The sequence below is a fragment of the Sinocyclocheilus grahami genome, unplaced genomic scaffold, assembly GCF_001515645.1.
Source record: "Sinocyclocheilus grahami isolate Dianchi unplaced genomic scaffold, SAMN03320097.WGS_v1.1 scaffold433.1, whole genome shotgun sequence".
NCBI lineage: Eukaryota > Metazoa > Chordata > Actinopteri > Cypriniformes > Cyprinidae > Sinocyclocheilus > Sinocyclocheilus grahami.
The window spans coordinates 843767-860372 of record NW_015505612.1 but is presented as its reverse complement, the minus strand read 5'-3'; the positions used below and the strand labels follow the sequence as shown (position 1 = coordinate 860372).

The following is a 16606-nucleotide window of genomic DNA, read 5'->3' as shown; positions in this document are numbered from 1 at the left end:
ATGTTTTTATAAACACTCACCAAAGCGACTTTGGTAAGAAAAAATTAGTAATTAAATCACATTATCATATTAATGCCAATTCCCTGGATAGATAGCTGAGTTCACGTAATAAAGCACAGACACAAATGCCAAGGAGAACCACATAAAAATTCAAGGGTCTTCTAATTATATTACTACAAAACAGAGTAACTAAAAGTAGCAGCCCAACTGACCTAACTCTATTTTAGTTTAACTACTTTTAAATTACGTATGTCTATTTTGGTTTCAAGCTATAAGTAGCTTTCCCAACAAAGTAAATCACCCCATAAGAGTCTTTAAATAATCAATAACAAGAAGCAAAGTCATTTGAAGTGCACTAAAAAATGGACGTGTTAAAGAGGGGGGGAATAGAGAAAAAAAGGAATTAAGAAGTAGTTGTGTTAAATTTGGCCAAGAGTTAAAATACTTTTAAAGAGACATTTGCTTTAGTAAAAAGAAGCACATCTATTAACTTTTCCAGCTAATTAGCAGGCAAATATGTGACAGCCCAGGGGCAAATTGGGGATTTGTTCAGAGCTAGTGAAACTATAATGTGATAAGTTTTCAGACTTCTTTCTAATGAGGATATTTGCAAATGTCCTTCTTATGAATTTTTAGTCTTGTTAACAACCTTACATGTGGAGAATTATGGGAGTGTTCTTTTCAAGATACACATAGTAAAGTGTTCCTTGCTTTACCCACTGGCTAAATGTAGCTCTTAAATGTAGTTAAACTGAACAGTCAGTTCATAATATATTACTATATACAAGCACAAATTCGACCTCGGACAGCTACCAATAGCTAATGATGACAGAATTTTCATTTTTGGGTGAACTATCCCTTTAATGTTTGATGTCAATGGCAAGACACATGAGAACCAAAGACATTTTGACTTTTAATCTTTAATTTAACTATACTGATATCTATTTAGCCTGTTGCACAAATGGTAAGTACAAACATTCCGTTATTCATGAACACTGAGTTCTCGTGAGGTTTATTCATCATTATATAAAGCTAGGGAGCACTGTAATTGTCAGAAGGGCACTGTACCTAGCGTTGCTGCACAAAGACTGGTCAATGAGCATAAATTCTTCTTCATTTTGGCCAGTATTTGGGACATTGTGGCTAACACAAGTGTAAGTGTTGCCACATAAATCCACTGTGGTTGTCTTGTGAAAACAAAGTAAAAAATAAAAAAAATTAAAGGAAATGGACAGGAGTATGTCGTTTTATGTATATATTTATTGTAGAGGAGCATGACAATTAATTAATTTGTTTGTTTGTTTGTTTATCTATCATAAAGGAGCATTGGCATATTTACTTTATTTAATTTATTTATTTATGTCATTATTTATTTATTGCAGAAGAAAATGTGAATTGGTTTATTGATTAATTTATTGAGTGATTGATTGATGAGTTGATATTTCCCTCAGACGTTAAAAACTAAACATAGCACATTAAACGTTTTTGCATGATTGGTTGTTTTTGTCACATACTTTTCTGTAGCTCAAATAGCAGGAAATTGTCACCGGTCTGATTCCTGAGTAATGCATGAACTGATAAAATGTATACTCTGAATGCAATGTATGTTGCTTTGGTTAAAAGCATCTTTCAAATGCATAAATGTAAAATGTAAACATCCATGCTCTGCATACTGTACCTTTATAACATCAAATCAACTAGAAACTTTAAAAGGACTTTATAACCCTTTGATCAAATGTTGCTGTCCTTCTCGCAAAAGCCTTACAACTGTGAAATGTTGCATATCCCACTCTGTATTAAAATATGGGGATAAAAAGACGCTAATCTTAGGGTTAAGATTCACTAGAATTACTTGAATCAACTGAGACATTCATGTGGACCTCCATGCTCAGAAATATCCATTTCCATGAGATTTAAATGCGGTGTTTTTAAATGACAAAACAACTAGAGGATCTTGACATCCCAGATTATGTCCTAGTGTAGGAAACTGCCTGTTAAAAATTGGGAAGAAAAATGGTAATATAATCAATATAATCTCCTTTATGTCCACAAAACAGATGCTTTAGCATTATGTTACTACAGGAACTTCCTCAAAAGAAATTTGCCCAAAACTGAGCAAAACTTGCATTGATGAATGATGCAATTAAACAGTGACATCTCAAACTCACAATATCTAATTCACCCGCCACATTTCACAGGTTCATTGCATGCTGTAGATTTAATGCCATTCTTAACTAAGATATCCGTGAAAGCATTTCCTTTATGCCGTGTTCCTAAATCGTTAGAAAATGAGCCCAAAAAATCAATAGGTAAAGTAATTTCACTTTAGTGACTTCCAAACAAACACCAACCGAAACAAAAACACTCAGGCACACTTTTTTCCCAGATGCACAAGCCATGATATCACTTGTCTCCTGAATAAAACATGCGTCCCATTTAGATTCAGTTGGCTTCATCTTGGGGAGAGAGAGTTCTGGCCTGATGGGACGTAGAAAAGAAGCAATGTCTAGAAATAGTGTTGGCACAAAGAATCAACTTATTTGTGGATAATTATGTCAATTATACAATTCTGAAATCCTGCTTCCTCTTTACCGCAATTGCTTGCGATGAAGATGCATTCGAAAATCTCCACTTGAGAAAGTAAGTAAACCAGAAACCAGCAGCTCAGAGCACCTGCCATGATGGTACTCCTCTCAATATGCTAATTAAGAAGACAAAAAGTAGAAGATTTGATAAGTAGAAGATGTCAAGAACACTTCTCAGTCACATATGCTGGAGACACCATTAATGCGAAAACACAATTTCCCTCTCTCAACTTTAGTGAAGAGAAAAGCAACTTTGATATCAGGTCGAATGAGTGGGCTACCATAATTTTCCTCACTGGATCAATAATATTAATAAAAAAAAATTAACAACGCCTCCGTTGCTAATTCCAAAACGTCATTTTAGGCCTAGTAACGGAGGCTTGAGCCATTGATAGCAGACTAATGCAGATATTAATGAAGTTATTAGACAGACAGTGTTGGGGTGGGTTTTGGTTATTGTGCTGTTGTAAGACCTTTGAAATAACAGAAATCATTTGGCGAAGTGATATGGACATAACGCGGTCCAGAGCTGCCTGAAACTACGTTCGCTGTGCGTTTCCCTGAAAGTAATTCCACACCTTAGAACGTTCTTCAGCCAATCAGATTCAAGCATTCAACGGCCCCGGAGTATAATGCTCATTTATAAAACAGTTAGTACCAGTCCTTGATTCTGATTGGTCAGTAGCTGTGTTTTATTCGCAGTAAAGCACGGCTATGACCGCTTCACCCAACGGTTCTGTGTATCACTGTGCAACACCCATAGCAACATAAACAATCAATAATATAGTGTCAAAACTGTTCCATCTACTATGTATTTAAGCAAAAATGAACTGTTTATTATTTATGTAATGAAGTAAGAGTGACCCCTGCTGGCGTTATGTTGCGTCATTCACCTTTAATTTTGAGGCCCCGCCCTATCCCTGTCAAAGAGACTCTTCTCATATGTGAGAGACCTTGATATGTGCGCTAGGGATGGGTGATACCACTTATTTTGTTTTTGATACAATACCGATAAAGGCCAGTATCGTCGATACCGATACGATACCCCCACACTGAACTTTTAAATTATGAAATGTAATAAATTATTCAATTACTAAGAGTAATGACTGTAAACTCATGTAGGTTGTTTAAATACAAATATCTGCTAAAAGAGTTCATTACGAGTACACTAGCATATTAATAACCTTAATAGACATTGCCTTAAAATAATTATTATAAAGAAAATGTGAAGACATCAGAAATAGTGCATACTTCAAAATATATTAATGTTTCATACAGAACATAGTGAAATCCATTATTTAAAAGCTGTCAACAAGCATATTAACACATATTTTGCCAAAATGCAATTCACTTAATGCAGACTGTGATGAAGTAGTTTTTCTATCGCTTTAAAATGTTATTTTAATTACAATTAAATGTCTGACTGTAAAAAAAATAGCAAATAGTATAATATAATCATGTGAATTAATGCAAGTGGAAATACAGTGAAGTTAAAACTTACATTTTTAAAATGTCTTTCATACTTAAAAACAGATTATGAAATCAAAGACAGTCGAATCATGTTTAAGTTCAGTCAATTGTTACAGAAATCATAAGTAATTGCCGTCAATGCAGATAAACAATACACAAGGCACAAGTTCATTATATTAGGATATTATCCAAATTCTCCAGAAAAATAAGACAGGCATGTCATAAAACTAAACTTTTAAAACAAAATGAAAAAGACGAGGATGTTATGATGCAAGACAGTCATCATAAACCTCTCTGCTCATACACCTCTCAGAAGATATATGAGTGGTCTAATTTATCGCATATTTCGAGAACACAGTGAGGGCTTTAATAAAGCTAGATAATTTAAGCTGGGAAGGAGATTAGACAGCCTGAGCACTTTCAGTCAAGCGAAGAGTTTAGAGCTTGCCATGTTCCTCCAGGCTCATTACATCATGCATTAACTTTTGATCCCCTGTCTGACAGAAAAATGTGAGGCTTGAGCATACATTAAATATCAAATACAACTCTCAGATCAATATATCAAAGCCAGGCCTTGGGTCAGACACAGAAAGGGGTTCAGCGTTGACAAAAAGCTGTGGCATTGCATATGAAAAGTCAAAAATGTGCGGAATAATTACTCTGAACAGCGTGAATACAAACTAGCATTATCTTTATAAACATGCAAGTACATATATATCAATAAACAATATAAAAGTATTTGTTTGGTTTTGGTTGCATTGTGTTAAGACACAAGAACATCTGTTGATGTGAGACCAAAGAAAATCTGCTGGCTACTTTCTGTCACAGAAAAACAAATGTAAAGTTTACGACAACAAAGTAAGACACAAGTGACGACTAATCCAAGATCATAAGCAGTCCAGATTTAGTTTGGTCTCTGTTCATTCTTTAAGCACCATAGATGTAATATTGACCATCCCTTGGCTTCCCCTTGTGGGCGGGGAGATCTACTTGCGGCCCACGGTCTCTGCCAGCTTCTTAAGTCTCTTCTTCAGCTCCAGAGGAAACTTCTCATAACATTTCTTACACACCGGCTTCATATCAAACTCCACAAACTTGTTCCTAAAACAAAAATGTTGCTTTTAGGAGTGTGATTTTAACATATTTAGGCCAGAAATATAGTCTACAAGTATGCATCCCATTCCAACTAAAACTATTAAAAATATTTTTTTGATAATAGAAATAAAGCTGAAATAAAATGAACATAAAAAAATTTGAAAATGTTGCCTTGAAAAAAACTGAAATAAAATAAATTTAGGTGTAAGTACTAAAATTACAACAACAAAAAAAATATTAAAATAAATTGCAGATAAAAATATAAATATTTAAAAAAATAAAAATGACAAAAGCACAAGATAAAATTACTTAAACTAAAATAATAACTGAAAATATTAAAATACAAGCTAATTCAAAATATTAAATACTATAATTGAAGGTTTTAGCACTTACATACATTCATGTTTATCATAGGTGTTTATTTTTAATAAAAACTTTGAAGGCAGTGTCATGCATTGGGTCTATGAGTGACCAAATGTATGAAAAAACATAAAACATTAAGAATATGATAATGATGAATTGAACAGTTATGTATCAATATTAAAATTCTTGTTGATAACAATAACCACATAATTATTTTGACATTATGGCTGATAACCAATAAATGGCTGATTTTAATTTTTATTTGATTTTCACATGTTAATAACTACATTAAAAATGAAAGACAATTAATGACAAAGAAATAATTCACTACAATTGAAGTATAATGGAAAGATTGAAAATGTTATATTGATTTTGAACAGTGTTATTAAAATACTAGTGTTTTCTAAGATTAAGTGAGCATTAGATGATTGTACAGGTATATTTAGCCTCTATATTGGGGGAAATGCATAATTGGGGGGAAATGAGAGTGCATAATTAAATAAGCAATAATAATAAAAAAATACAGGAAAGAGTTGGTATGGGAAAAAGTTGCTGAAAAATAAATACATGGTGAGGCTGAAGACTAACCAATGATAATGAACGAGTGAAGCAGATGAGCATGAAGAAGGAAATAAAGAGAGAAAAGGGTTACAGACAGACGGCGATGACTTTCTTTCGCCGTTCGCGAGAGTCGTGTTCACGTTTGGCCAAACGCCGCTTCAGCTCTTCCGGCAGGCGTTCGTAACAGTGTTTACACACTGGCTTCAGGTCCACTTCCACAAACCTGTCCCTGCAGGGCCACCGTCAGGAACAATGAAGGAGGAAAGCGGAGAAACAAGCGAAAAGGAGGGTAAATTGGAAGAGGAATGGGTTTGAAGCAGGAGAGAGGAAGATAAATGTGCTAGCATTAGAGAGCGAAGGAGAGAATCGAATGGGACAGAAGTAGAGAATAAAATAGTTAGCTAGAGAGAAAGGTTAGTAATGATCCAAAGAAGAACATCACAGCAGCCCAGAGACCCAATTTAAAGACATTTCTGCACAAATTTAAACACAGCAACCGAACAGTCGCTAACAGAAAAGGGACAGGGGACAGATTATGATATAGGATGAGTATGTATGTGTAAAATCACTTACTTGAGGGTGAGCTTGGTGTTACAAGTCGAGCACGAGAAGCAATTCACACACCAAGCCTTATTCAGAGCCGACACCACTGACAGAAAACACAAAAACAACTTACAACTCACGACAGCAGTACCCGGAGCCATAACAACTGCACATCAAAGCTTTAAAGGTTGGGAACTAAATGTCAATATCATGTCAATTAAACAGTGATTACCATCTCCTTCGATCACACGGTTGCAATGGTAACAAACATCACCAAAGAGCTGCAAACAGACAGAACAGATGATTATTGGCGCTTTTCCACTGCGTGGTACGACTCGACTCGGCTCGGCACGGCTCAGTACGGTATGGCATGTCATGGCACGGCACGGTTCGCGTTTCCACTGCAGTTCAGTACCGCTTTAGAGTGGGCGGGATTATTCACATGTCGTTACAGTTGCGCCGCCTCTACTGCCGCGACTCCTGAAAAACGTTTTCATTCCGCGTCGCCCCATCAAGCTCTCGCTGGATCCACTCCTCTGCTATCAACGAGAGGAACGTCTGTACTTCCTCAACAGACAACGAAACAGCCACTTTTTGGTTGTAAAAAAAGGTGCGCCCGTTCAAAACAGTTGCGTTCGATCCTTCGCTGGCTGTGCTGATTTAAATCTAGCGGTTCTGTTGTGCTTGTGTCGCAAGTTCAGTGACGCAGGTAGTGACGATTCTCTCCGGCCAATCCATGATCAGCAGAGTTTACACGTCACGTTTTGGTAACGGTACGATTCACTTGGAACCTCAACCGAGGTGGTACTAAAAAAAGTACCAGGTACCAGGTACTATACCCAGTGGAAAACCCCCCCAAAAGTGAACCGTACCGAGCCGTACCATGCAGTGGAAAAGCTCGCTTAGTCTCACATAAAAAGCTGAATGTTTCATTATTTTATTTTATTTGGATCAAAAGGGGCTTTGAAAGAGGAGTCAGGCATGTGTTACCTGGTTGTAGTGAGTCTCGCAGTAAGCAAGTCCTTTTCTCTCGTAATGACGGTGTCCCAGGAAAGGCTTCTCACACTTGGCACAGACAAAATGCTGTAGAGACAAACAAACACACAAGCTGTGAGCATGCAGTTCAATTAAACACTACATCATTCAAGATTTTTTTTAATGTTTTAAAATAAGTGTTTTCTACTGTAATATATTTTAAAATGTAATTGTTTTCCCCCTGTAATGGTAAATCTGAATGTCCAGTCTTTAGTGTCACATGGTCCTTCAGAAAACATTCTGAAATGCTTATTTGCTCAAGAAACATTTCTTCTCATTAATGTTGAAAACAGTTGTGCTGCTTCATATTTTTGTGGAAACGGTGTTCTTTTTCCAGGATGCTTTGAACAAAGTTCAAAAGAATGGCATTTATCTTTTGTAAAATTATAAATGCCTTTACTGTCACTTTTGATCAGTTGCATTCTTATTCCCTAATGCATCCTCACTGAATAAAGGTGTTAACTTAATCACACAGCGGACACCTAATGCTCACAACACAGAAAAAAGTTGGTATAATATTGTGTTAATTAAGTAATAATCTAATATTATTCAATTAGGTATAGGACCATCACAATATCAACATTTCAAGAGTCAAAACCATTTCAGTAGCACAGCAAACAATAATATGCTGTTGTTATTTTTTTTAAACGCACTCCTTTAAATAAACAATTAAATATAAATTAAATATTAACAAATTAAATATGGCAACAGCATGAAACCTTCATTTTTCCCAATTTAAGTGTGTTCATTTTTCAAACAAATATTCAAGAAAGCAGAGAGTACTAAAATAAAGAACAGATTACAAACAATAGAACAAACACAAAGAAATAAATCTAATAAAATGTGCTTGAAGATTAGTACTTAATTGCTGAAGTATCCAAGTAAACATCCAGAAACTGTAATATCACTAATAAAACAAAATTACCTGGCGTAGTTTTCACTGCATGATTATTATATAATACACATTAATACACTGAGCCGTTGCAGTTTGCCTGCTGAGGGCTTATTCATGGTACTAAAGTTATCCAGCTGAGAGCAGTGAGTGCTTCTTTTTCTTCTATATTATTGATTGATTAAAGGGGTCATATGACGTTGATAAAAAGAACAATATGTTGTGTATTTGGTGTAATGCAATGTGTTTATGCGGTTTAAGGTAAAAAAAAAAACATTATTTTCCATATAATGTACATTATGGTTTCTCCTCTATGCCTCGCCTTTCTGAAACGCGTCGATTTTTACAAAGCTCATCGTTCTAAAAAAGTGAGGTGTGCTCTGATTGGCCAGCTATCCAGTGCGTTGCCAAATACCTCAAGCGAGTGACGGAAATGTTACGCCCCTTAACATACTGTGATGCCGTCTCCCAGCAGGATGAGACTCAGTCCAGCTGCTCTGCTTGTGCACATCCCATCATCGGTTCTCTTAGCAGTTCAGTCAATGTACTGTTAAGAGGTACTGAATAACTCGGGATATTGGTTTATTTCGTGTCAGAGGGAGTGTCAGGAACGTTTATAAACCGAATAATTTAAGTAATTTGTGGATTAGTGCGTACTGGAGACGCGAACCGTTTCAAACGATTCAGTTCGATTTGGTGAACTGGTTCGACCGGTTCACTAAGAAGATCCCGATAAATAAAATGATTCGTTCGCAATCCGGACATCACTAGACGAGACAAAACCAATAAAACCCATTACAAACTAGGCATTTGTTGTGACTCTTAACTTTTATAAAGAATATCTCTTTGGATTTGAGACTTTAGTCTTTGCAACTTTACAGATCTTCTTTATGCACCAAGAGCTTGTAACACTCCAAAGAGAAAGGAAAAATTGAAATCGCATCATATGACCCCTTTAATATTACATACATAATTGACTACATAATAGACCATGGCAGGTCTATTGGACTGCAAGGCCTCATAAACGGAACCGATATCCTATGTCCAGATCTATTTAAATATATATTCAGATATATTATGATGCACACTGTATGTATCAAAACACACAGACCTCAACATGCCACTGTTTGCCCATGGCGTTGACCACACGGCCCTCGATAGGACGCCTGCAGGCTCCGCATATCGGGACGCCCATCTTATCATGGCAGGGAAGGCAGTAGAGTTCCCCTTTTAGCTCACGAGCGTCTGCGGTCAGCTCCTTACTGTAAAACACAACCTCAAATTCACTTCACTTTCAGTAAATGGACACAGCAGATGAAATCACTTAGTGCTGTACTGACCCGCAGTTACTGCAGTTGAAGTGGTCGGGATGGTAGGGGTCATTTTTGAAAATGAGGGGCTGTTCCTCGATGATGGCGTGACACTTCTGACAGATGTACTTCCCGAGGCCCCGAGCTTTCTCACGGTTATGACACGGACGGCAGAGATGGCTGGAAAACACAGACATGTGCATATCAGCCAATCAGAACACTTGGATGGTGACCCATGTCATTCGTATTTACAGTTATTCATTTGGTCCCATATGCAACCAGTTGAGCTAAAGAACATCTCAATGTATGATTCTGGTTTGTAGCCTAGGATTTAAAAAGTGTATTTAAGAATCAGAATTGCTTATGAGAACAATAAAAGCTGATCATAGACCAACCGAACGTATGCAGCCTGTCAGTCACATGTTCACTGTCACCACTCATTGGCTGTAAACTCACCGGCCGGCGTTCTTGACGAATCCAACATCGGCGAGCACGGCTTGGCAGATAACACAGCAGAAACAGTCAGGGTGCCAGCTGTTATTCATGGCCTTAATCACACGCCCAATTATAAACTCTCCTGTGGGAATATGAGGGACACAATTCACAATTAGCAGTCAATAACATCACCTGTTCGTATGTTTGTGCGTGTGCGTCTCTTACCACACTGGTGACAACAGGGAGCAAACAACATCTGGAAATCATGCTCACAGTATTTCCTTCCCTCAAACTATGGACAGAAGGGAGGACAATCAAACATAACATCAGCTCCAATGGGAATACATCTCAAAGTCAATCAACTGCTGACAAAACATACTGTAACTTCCAGAACTCAACACTTCAACCAGTCCAAAAAAAAAAGTTTATCTAAAAAAAAAAAAGCTTGCTCTGAAGCGCTCAGGTACTGTAAATTTACTTCTTAGCATCAGAGAGGGTGGAAAAGGGTCATGAATGTATGTATATAAATATACACACAAAGTTTTAAAAGTGTATAATTTAAACAGAATTATTGTGTTAATTATTATATTTCATGTACATTACTAAATAAATCTAACTAAGTGGACCTCAGGGTCTTCCTATAATTTACTGAAAAACAAAAAGAAAATGAATCTACGGTATCACCCTTTTAAACACTAGGCTTCAAGATTAAATGCGACATGACAGGTTTAATGCAAGTACCTCATAAAAGAGCCCTTCAGGAAACTGCTGGAAACACTGGGCACAGACAAAGCACTGTTCGTGATACAGCTCGCCGTTGCTGTTGACGATCTTCTCCGCTGGGGCAAATCCGCTTTTACACCGTTCGCACGCGGCATTTGCCAGGGCATTGGCCATGTTGCTGTTAGAAACAGATCAAAGTCAAGAGAAATGACTAGCAGCCAGTTACCATGAGCTTATAGATGTAACATGGCATTACGAGCCAGCTTTGGTTTATCTATAGTAAAAAAATTAATTTAAAAAAAGTATACACAAGGGTCAATTATATTACGTTTCTTTAGCAAGAATGCATTAAATTGACCAAAAGTGACCAAAAAACAGCTGTTCTTTTGAACTTCCCATTCATCAAAGAATCCTGAAAACAATGTATTACGGTTTCCACAAAAATATTAAGCAGCAGGACTGTTTTCAACATTGATAATACATTTTTCTTGAGCAGCAAATCAGCATATTAGAATGATTTCTGAAGGATAATGTGATACTGAAGACTGGAGTAATGATGCTGAAAATTAAGCTTTGCAGCACAGGAATAAATTACATTTTAAAATATATTACAGTGGAAAACACTTATTTTAAATTCTAATAATATTTCACAATATTACGGTTTTTACTGTATTTTTGATCAAATAAATGTAGCCTTGGTGAGCATAAGAGACTTCTTTCAAAAACATTTAAAAATCGTACTGAATCTTCAATTCCTCGTTTTGCAATTACCAGCATTGCTTTAGAAAATAAACAGAACTGAGTCAACGTTTAATACACATTTTTGGATTAAATTCAGAATAAACTGTGTAAAACAAACTCTCATTTAACTTCCTCAGTTGTGCATATGTCTCATTTAATATCATTAAATTGCATCAATATCAGTATGTTATAGTACTGTCATTTCCATCCTACAAAGTAATTCAAGGTGATGTTTCTCTATTCAAAAATCCCATGTAGCCTGTCTGGCACTTTGCAAGATATTAAGTTACTCCATTTAAGAGTGACCAGGCAAGATGGCAACCAATGTTTACATCACACAAACAGAATTAGCCTGGAGTGGCCTGTGGTTAGTTACATGGCCAGACAGCCGTGATCTCAAATGACTCAGTGATTCCCTGCACAGACATTTCTCCCCTATGAAATCACAGGTGATGTGGCTACTAGGGGATGGGGCGTCTTTACAACTTCCACTCATTCCCTTCACCACTGTCATGGCGTCATAGCAGACAGATGATTCTAAGGCTGTGTTCCCTAATATGGTGAAGTGAGGTTGAGCAGAGAAGATCTGCTTATGTACTAACACACTGTAGATCTATAAATAGATCATTTGTGTGTTTGAGAGATGGAGATTGTTGTATGTCAGTTCTTATCATATGCAAGAGCTCACAGAGCAACAGTTGAGGTCTCACACTGCAGTGTGAGGAAGTGGGAGCTGTGCCATCTGTGTGTGTGTGCTGAAGGCTTGCTTATGTCTGTAACACAGCATTTGTGTCTGTTAGTAGGATGACAACATCCATTTAGGAAGCATATATTAAAGTTTGAAAACCTGAACAAACCATATAAAAAATAATTTCACTGTCAATTGGCAGAATGTTCATTTTTTTTAAATTGAACTTTTCACTCCAAATGTAATCTGAAAAAAAATTTCTATCAGAATATTGTTTTCTCCAGCGTTCTTAAGACTTTAGAACCCCATTGCCATGCTAGTAAACATTTAGCAAAATACTTCATTTGAATATTACACAGAATCTCACATTTATATAATCCCACTCAAAAGTGTGGAGTCTATTGCTGCGTTCAAGTCCTCCTGGGACGTTCGTACTTGCGAGTTGACAAGTCGTAATTACGACGTCAGGTGCGTTCAAGTCAGTTTAGTCGGCACAAGATGGCGGTGTACCTTCTTTTAATAAATTACATGAACATACAACAGGGTCTGTTAACTCTGCTTATAGAAAATGAAGAGCAAAGAATTCGCATCAGGTGTGTTTTGCGTTTTTAATATTTTTAAAACATGCAACATGGCAAATCAAAAGATTTTTCACCTATAGGTGCAAAAATTATAGCATTTTTTTTACTTGGATTTCATTAACTAGCTGCGCAACAAGAACATGATCAATTTAAGTTTATAGGACAACTAAACTATGAATTTACTACTTACGTCAACTACAGACGTTGCATCCATGGATTCCGCCATGTTTCTCATTGACAAGCCCCCAACTCGGAAACTCGGGGCTTAAAGAAAATTTCGAGTTTCCCACTCGTAATAATGACTTTGTGGTGGCGTTCATGTGCGTTCAACTCGTAAATACGATCTATCCGACATGACTTGAACGCACCATATAATACATAATCTATAAGTTTCTTATGCTCACCAAGGCTGCATTTATTTGATCAAAAATACAGGAAAACAGCAATACTGTGAAATATTATTTCAATTTCAAAATTGATTTTCAAATGTAATTTATTCTTGTGATGCGAAGCTGAATTTTCAGCATCATTACTCCAGCCTTCAGTGTCACATGATCCTTCAGAAATCATTCTAATATGCTGATTTGCTGCTCAATAAATATTTATTATTAGTAGTAGTAGTAGTGTTAGTGTTGAAAACAATTGTGCTGCTTAACTTTTTTTTTCAGTATGATGAATATAACATTCAAAAACAGCATTTATCTGAAATAGTAATCTTTTGTAAAATGATAAATGCCTTTCAACTGTGAATCAAGAAATCACTTTTGATCAATTGAATGCCTCCTTGCTGAATACAAATTTTCATTTATTTCCTAATAAATAAATTAAATGTTACTGACTCCACAGTTTTCAACAGTAGTGTATATGTTGTATCAGTGAAACCATATGGGGTCGTGTCTAAAAATTCTACATTGATTTCATCCCTAACATGATAATTGTAAGTTTTAAGGAGCTTAACATCTCAGGAAGCAGATTATATCCACATTTCCCTGAGGATCTGACAGTCTGTGGAAGCATCTAGCTCAGGAATGTCTCCCAACAGCACAGACTACACAAAACATCAGAGAATCAGTTTTCCAGAACAAAATATCGTACAGTTACATTTATCTAAGACTTATGATACAGGTTAGTTAACTACAGTATGACAGGGCTTATCTAAACACTTGTGGTGTGTTGAATGTCTTTCCAGTTGTGTGTATCTGATGCATCTTTGACTGGAGATTTCTCCGTAACAACAATTAAAAATAAAACATCGTACCTGCCCGTCATCTCTGACACCCCCAGCATCCCCTTCAGCACAGCTTATCCTGAGAGACGATTCCGATTTTATTCGACAACATAAGACGCCCCTCGGATCTGTTGCTTTTCCACTTTTTTTCCCCTTTTCTCTGAGACAAAGATGTTTTCCTGAAAAACAGATTGTCCACTCTGCTTGCTCTCCCGGGTAAAGTCACGTGCTGCACAGCTGGACTTCTGATTGGTTACATTGATCAGCTCCACGGCTATGCAGAACTTTCAAACTTTATTTGGGCACTATATATCATACCATGTCATATCATATTCTGTTTTAAATAGTGGTTAAATTATACATTATTAAAATTATACATCATTCGTCAAATAAGAAATATCAGAAACATTAAGTGCTAAATAATCAAGTGTTATATTTTATATAACACAGTCATAGTTCTTTAAACTTTTGTAAATTGACTACACAAGAAAAATGTGAAGCAAAGCATCTAATAAATTCACAAGCATTTAATGTATATTAATTAAACATTTACATTAATATATATTTTAAAATAACAATTATTTGAAAATAATTTTCTTTGTATTATGAAATACGCTGATCTCGTGGTAAGCACAGTAGTGAACGCGGCGGAACAGAGTGGACAGGCTAGAGTCCACAATAAAAATGAGCTACACACTTCCTCTGACGTCAACACCGTTTAACTCACTTCTATCAAACAGAGACTTGTGTGGCATTGATGCCATATAACCCAATCATTTAAAGTAAGAATCCTCAGCCTAAGTGTCTGTAAACTTCTTCCGTCTCACTTGAATCGGAAAACAGTTTAATTTTGTAAAATACACACATATAGCGTCAACATGCATCGTAAAAAGTTAGCTTTTGAAATATATGTTGCCGGTTATATTGCATATCCACCACACGAGGACGCTGTTGCAAAAAATGAAGTCAAAAATAACTTGCACACAGTAAATGTGAGAAAATACATCTGTGCTTTCTCTGTTAGGACACCTGTGTGAAATGAAGGTAAGCTGAAACTTAATGACAAAGTCAATAAGACTGCAATATATGTATATGTATACAGTAACAATAATCAAAAGTATATAAAAGAATGGATTTAGTTATAGTATAATATTAATATAAGTTTGAGAGGGAGAGAGAGTGTATTTTCTATGTAGACTGTATGCTCGACGATAACAATAAGCAAAAGTATTTAAAATATTGATCAATTTTTAGTATAGTATTATAATCAAAATATTTGTTTTCGTATATTTGTTTTTTATGTATGCAGTCCACAAAAACATTGACAATCAGTCAAGGTGAGAAACAGAAACAGCAGTTGATAGGCTACTTGAGAGAGAGAGAGAGAGAGAGAGAGAGAGTTTATTAGTGTGCCTGGATAAAGAGAGAGAGAGAGTGTTTATTAATGTGCCTGGATAAAGAGCAGCCGTGACTAATCTTTCTGTGATGGTTTCTAAGATGTAATCTTGTACGCAAAAAGCTGTTACTGGATTTCGAATCTCACATTCTTACGTTATAATTTTTTTGGCCTCTGGGTTTAGTCTGCCCTTTAGTCTGAATTCATCACCTCCAGGGTGCCGTTGTCATGGATACACAAGGATGCAAAGGTCCGTCTGAAGTTCTGGGTAAGAGAAATGCACGATTCCCTGATAACATTCTGAGTTACATCAAGACGGTATAATCACCAGCAGGCCTGATCAAACATGACGCTGTGATGTGAGATAAACAGATTCATAACGCTGTTCATCTTAAGGTCATCCCTGCTTTAGAAGAGTGTTGAGAGAGACAATCATTCATCAAGTGGAACTTAAAGACCAAAGTTAAGAAATAACATTGGCTTGGAACTGATGTGTAAGCGCATATTCATAAGTGCATGCCAGCAGTCACTTTTATCATTTCTCGTCAGTCCTTGTCGAGTTTGCCTTCTGAGATTTGAATGAAATAAGCAACTGTGTTCTGGCATGTACATGATAAGCTCCCAGCAGATGGGTTTTACACTTCACATGGCAGTGATAAGGATGCTTGTGGTACAGAATATAGATATGAATCAGGATCTCTTCATGAGTGTTTTTCAAGTCCACTGTAGAATAATAAATATTGACATGACACAGAAACTTAAATGCATCCATTACAGAATTTACAAATGAGTAATAAGAACATCTGATGCATTACATATTTATTTATTATCCAATTTATGAATAATAATAATAATAAATGAAATCATTTAAGTTTGTTGGGGGTCTGTATATGCACAATCTGGTGTGTTGTTTGTAATAATATTCCATTGTGGTGTAATTTGTCCCTCCAGTTACATTTG

At 36.2% G+C, this 16606-nt stretch overlaps 1 protein-coding gene across 3 annotated transcripts; it reads right to left on the bottom strand.

Moving 5' to 3' along the window:
* Positions 1-3834: 3834 nt before the first annotated feature.
* Positions 3835-14468, bottom strand: LOC107551808 (LIM and senescent cell antigen-like-containing domain protein 1). 3 transcript variants are annotated; one of them, XM_016233545.1, is made up of 11 exons: positions 14281-14468; positions 11031-11190; positions 10515-10581; positions 10311-10431; positions 9885-10034; positions 9656-9806; positions 7608-7700; positions 6850-6898; positions 6648-6723; positions 6170-6303; positions 5080-5156 (listed from the first exon to the last, which is right to left on the bottom strand). In XM_016233545.1, coding segments are annotated over exons 1-11 (1032 nt in total). In that variant the 5' UTR covers positions 14310-14468; the 3' UTR covers positions 5080-5154. The 3 variants fall into 3 exon arrangements, with proteins under 3 accessions (XP_016089032.1, XP_016089031.1, XP_016089030.1); XM_016233546.1 differs by lacking the exon at positions 6170-6303 and having other exon boundaries at positions 3835-5156; positions 14281-14463; XM_016233544.1 differs by lacking the exon at positions 5080-5156 and having other exon boundaries at positions 6162-6303.
* Between the last annotated feature and the right edge of the window lie 2138 nt (positions 14469-16606).

Coding starts and splice junctions, on each gene's coding strand:
- LOC107551808 (XM_016233544.1), bottom strand. CDS start 14,309: ATGCTGGGGGTGTCAGAGATGACGGGCAG. Junction 10,035..10,310: donor TTCGTCAAGAACGCCGGCCG/GTGAGTTTACAG, acceptor TGTGTTTTCCAG/CCATCTCTGCCGTCCGTGTC. Junction 6,724..6,849: donor CCGTGTGATCGAAGGAGATG/GTAATCACTGTT, acceptor GTTTTCTGTCAG/TGGTGTCGGCTCTGAATAAG.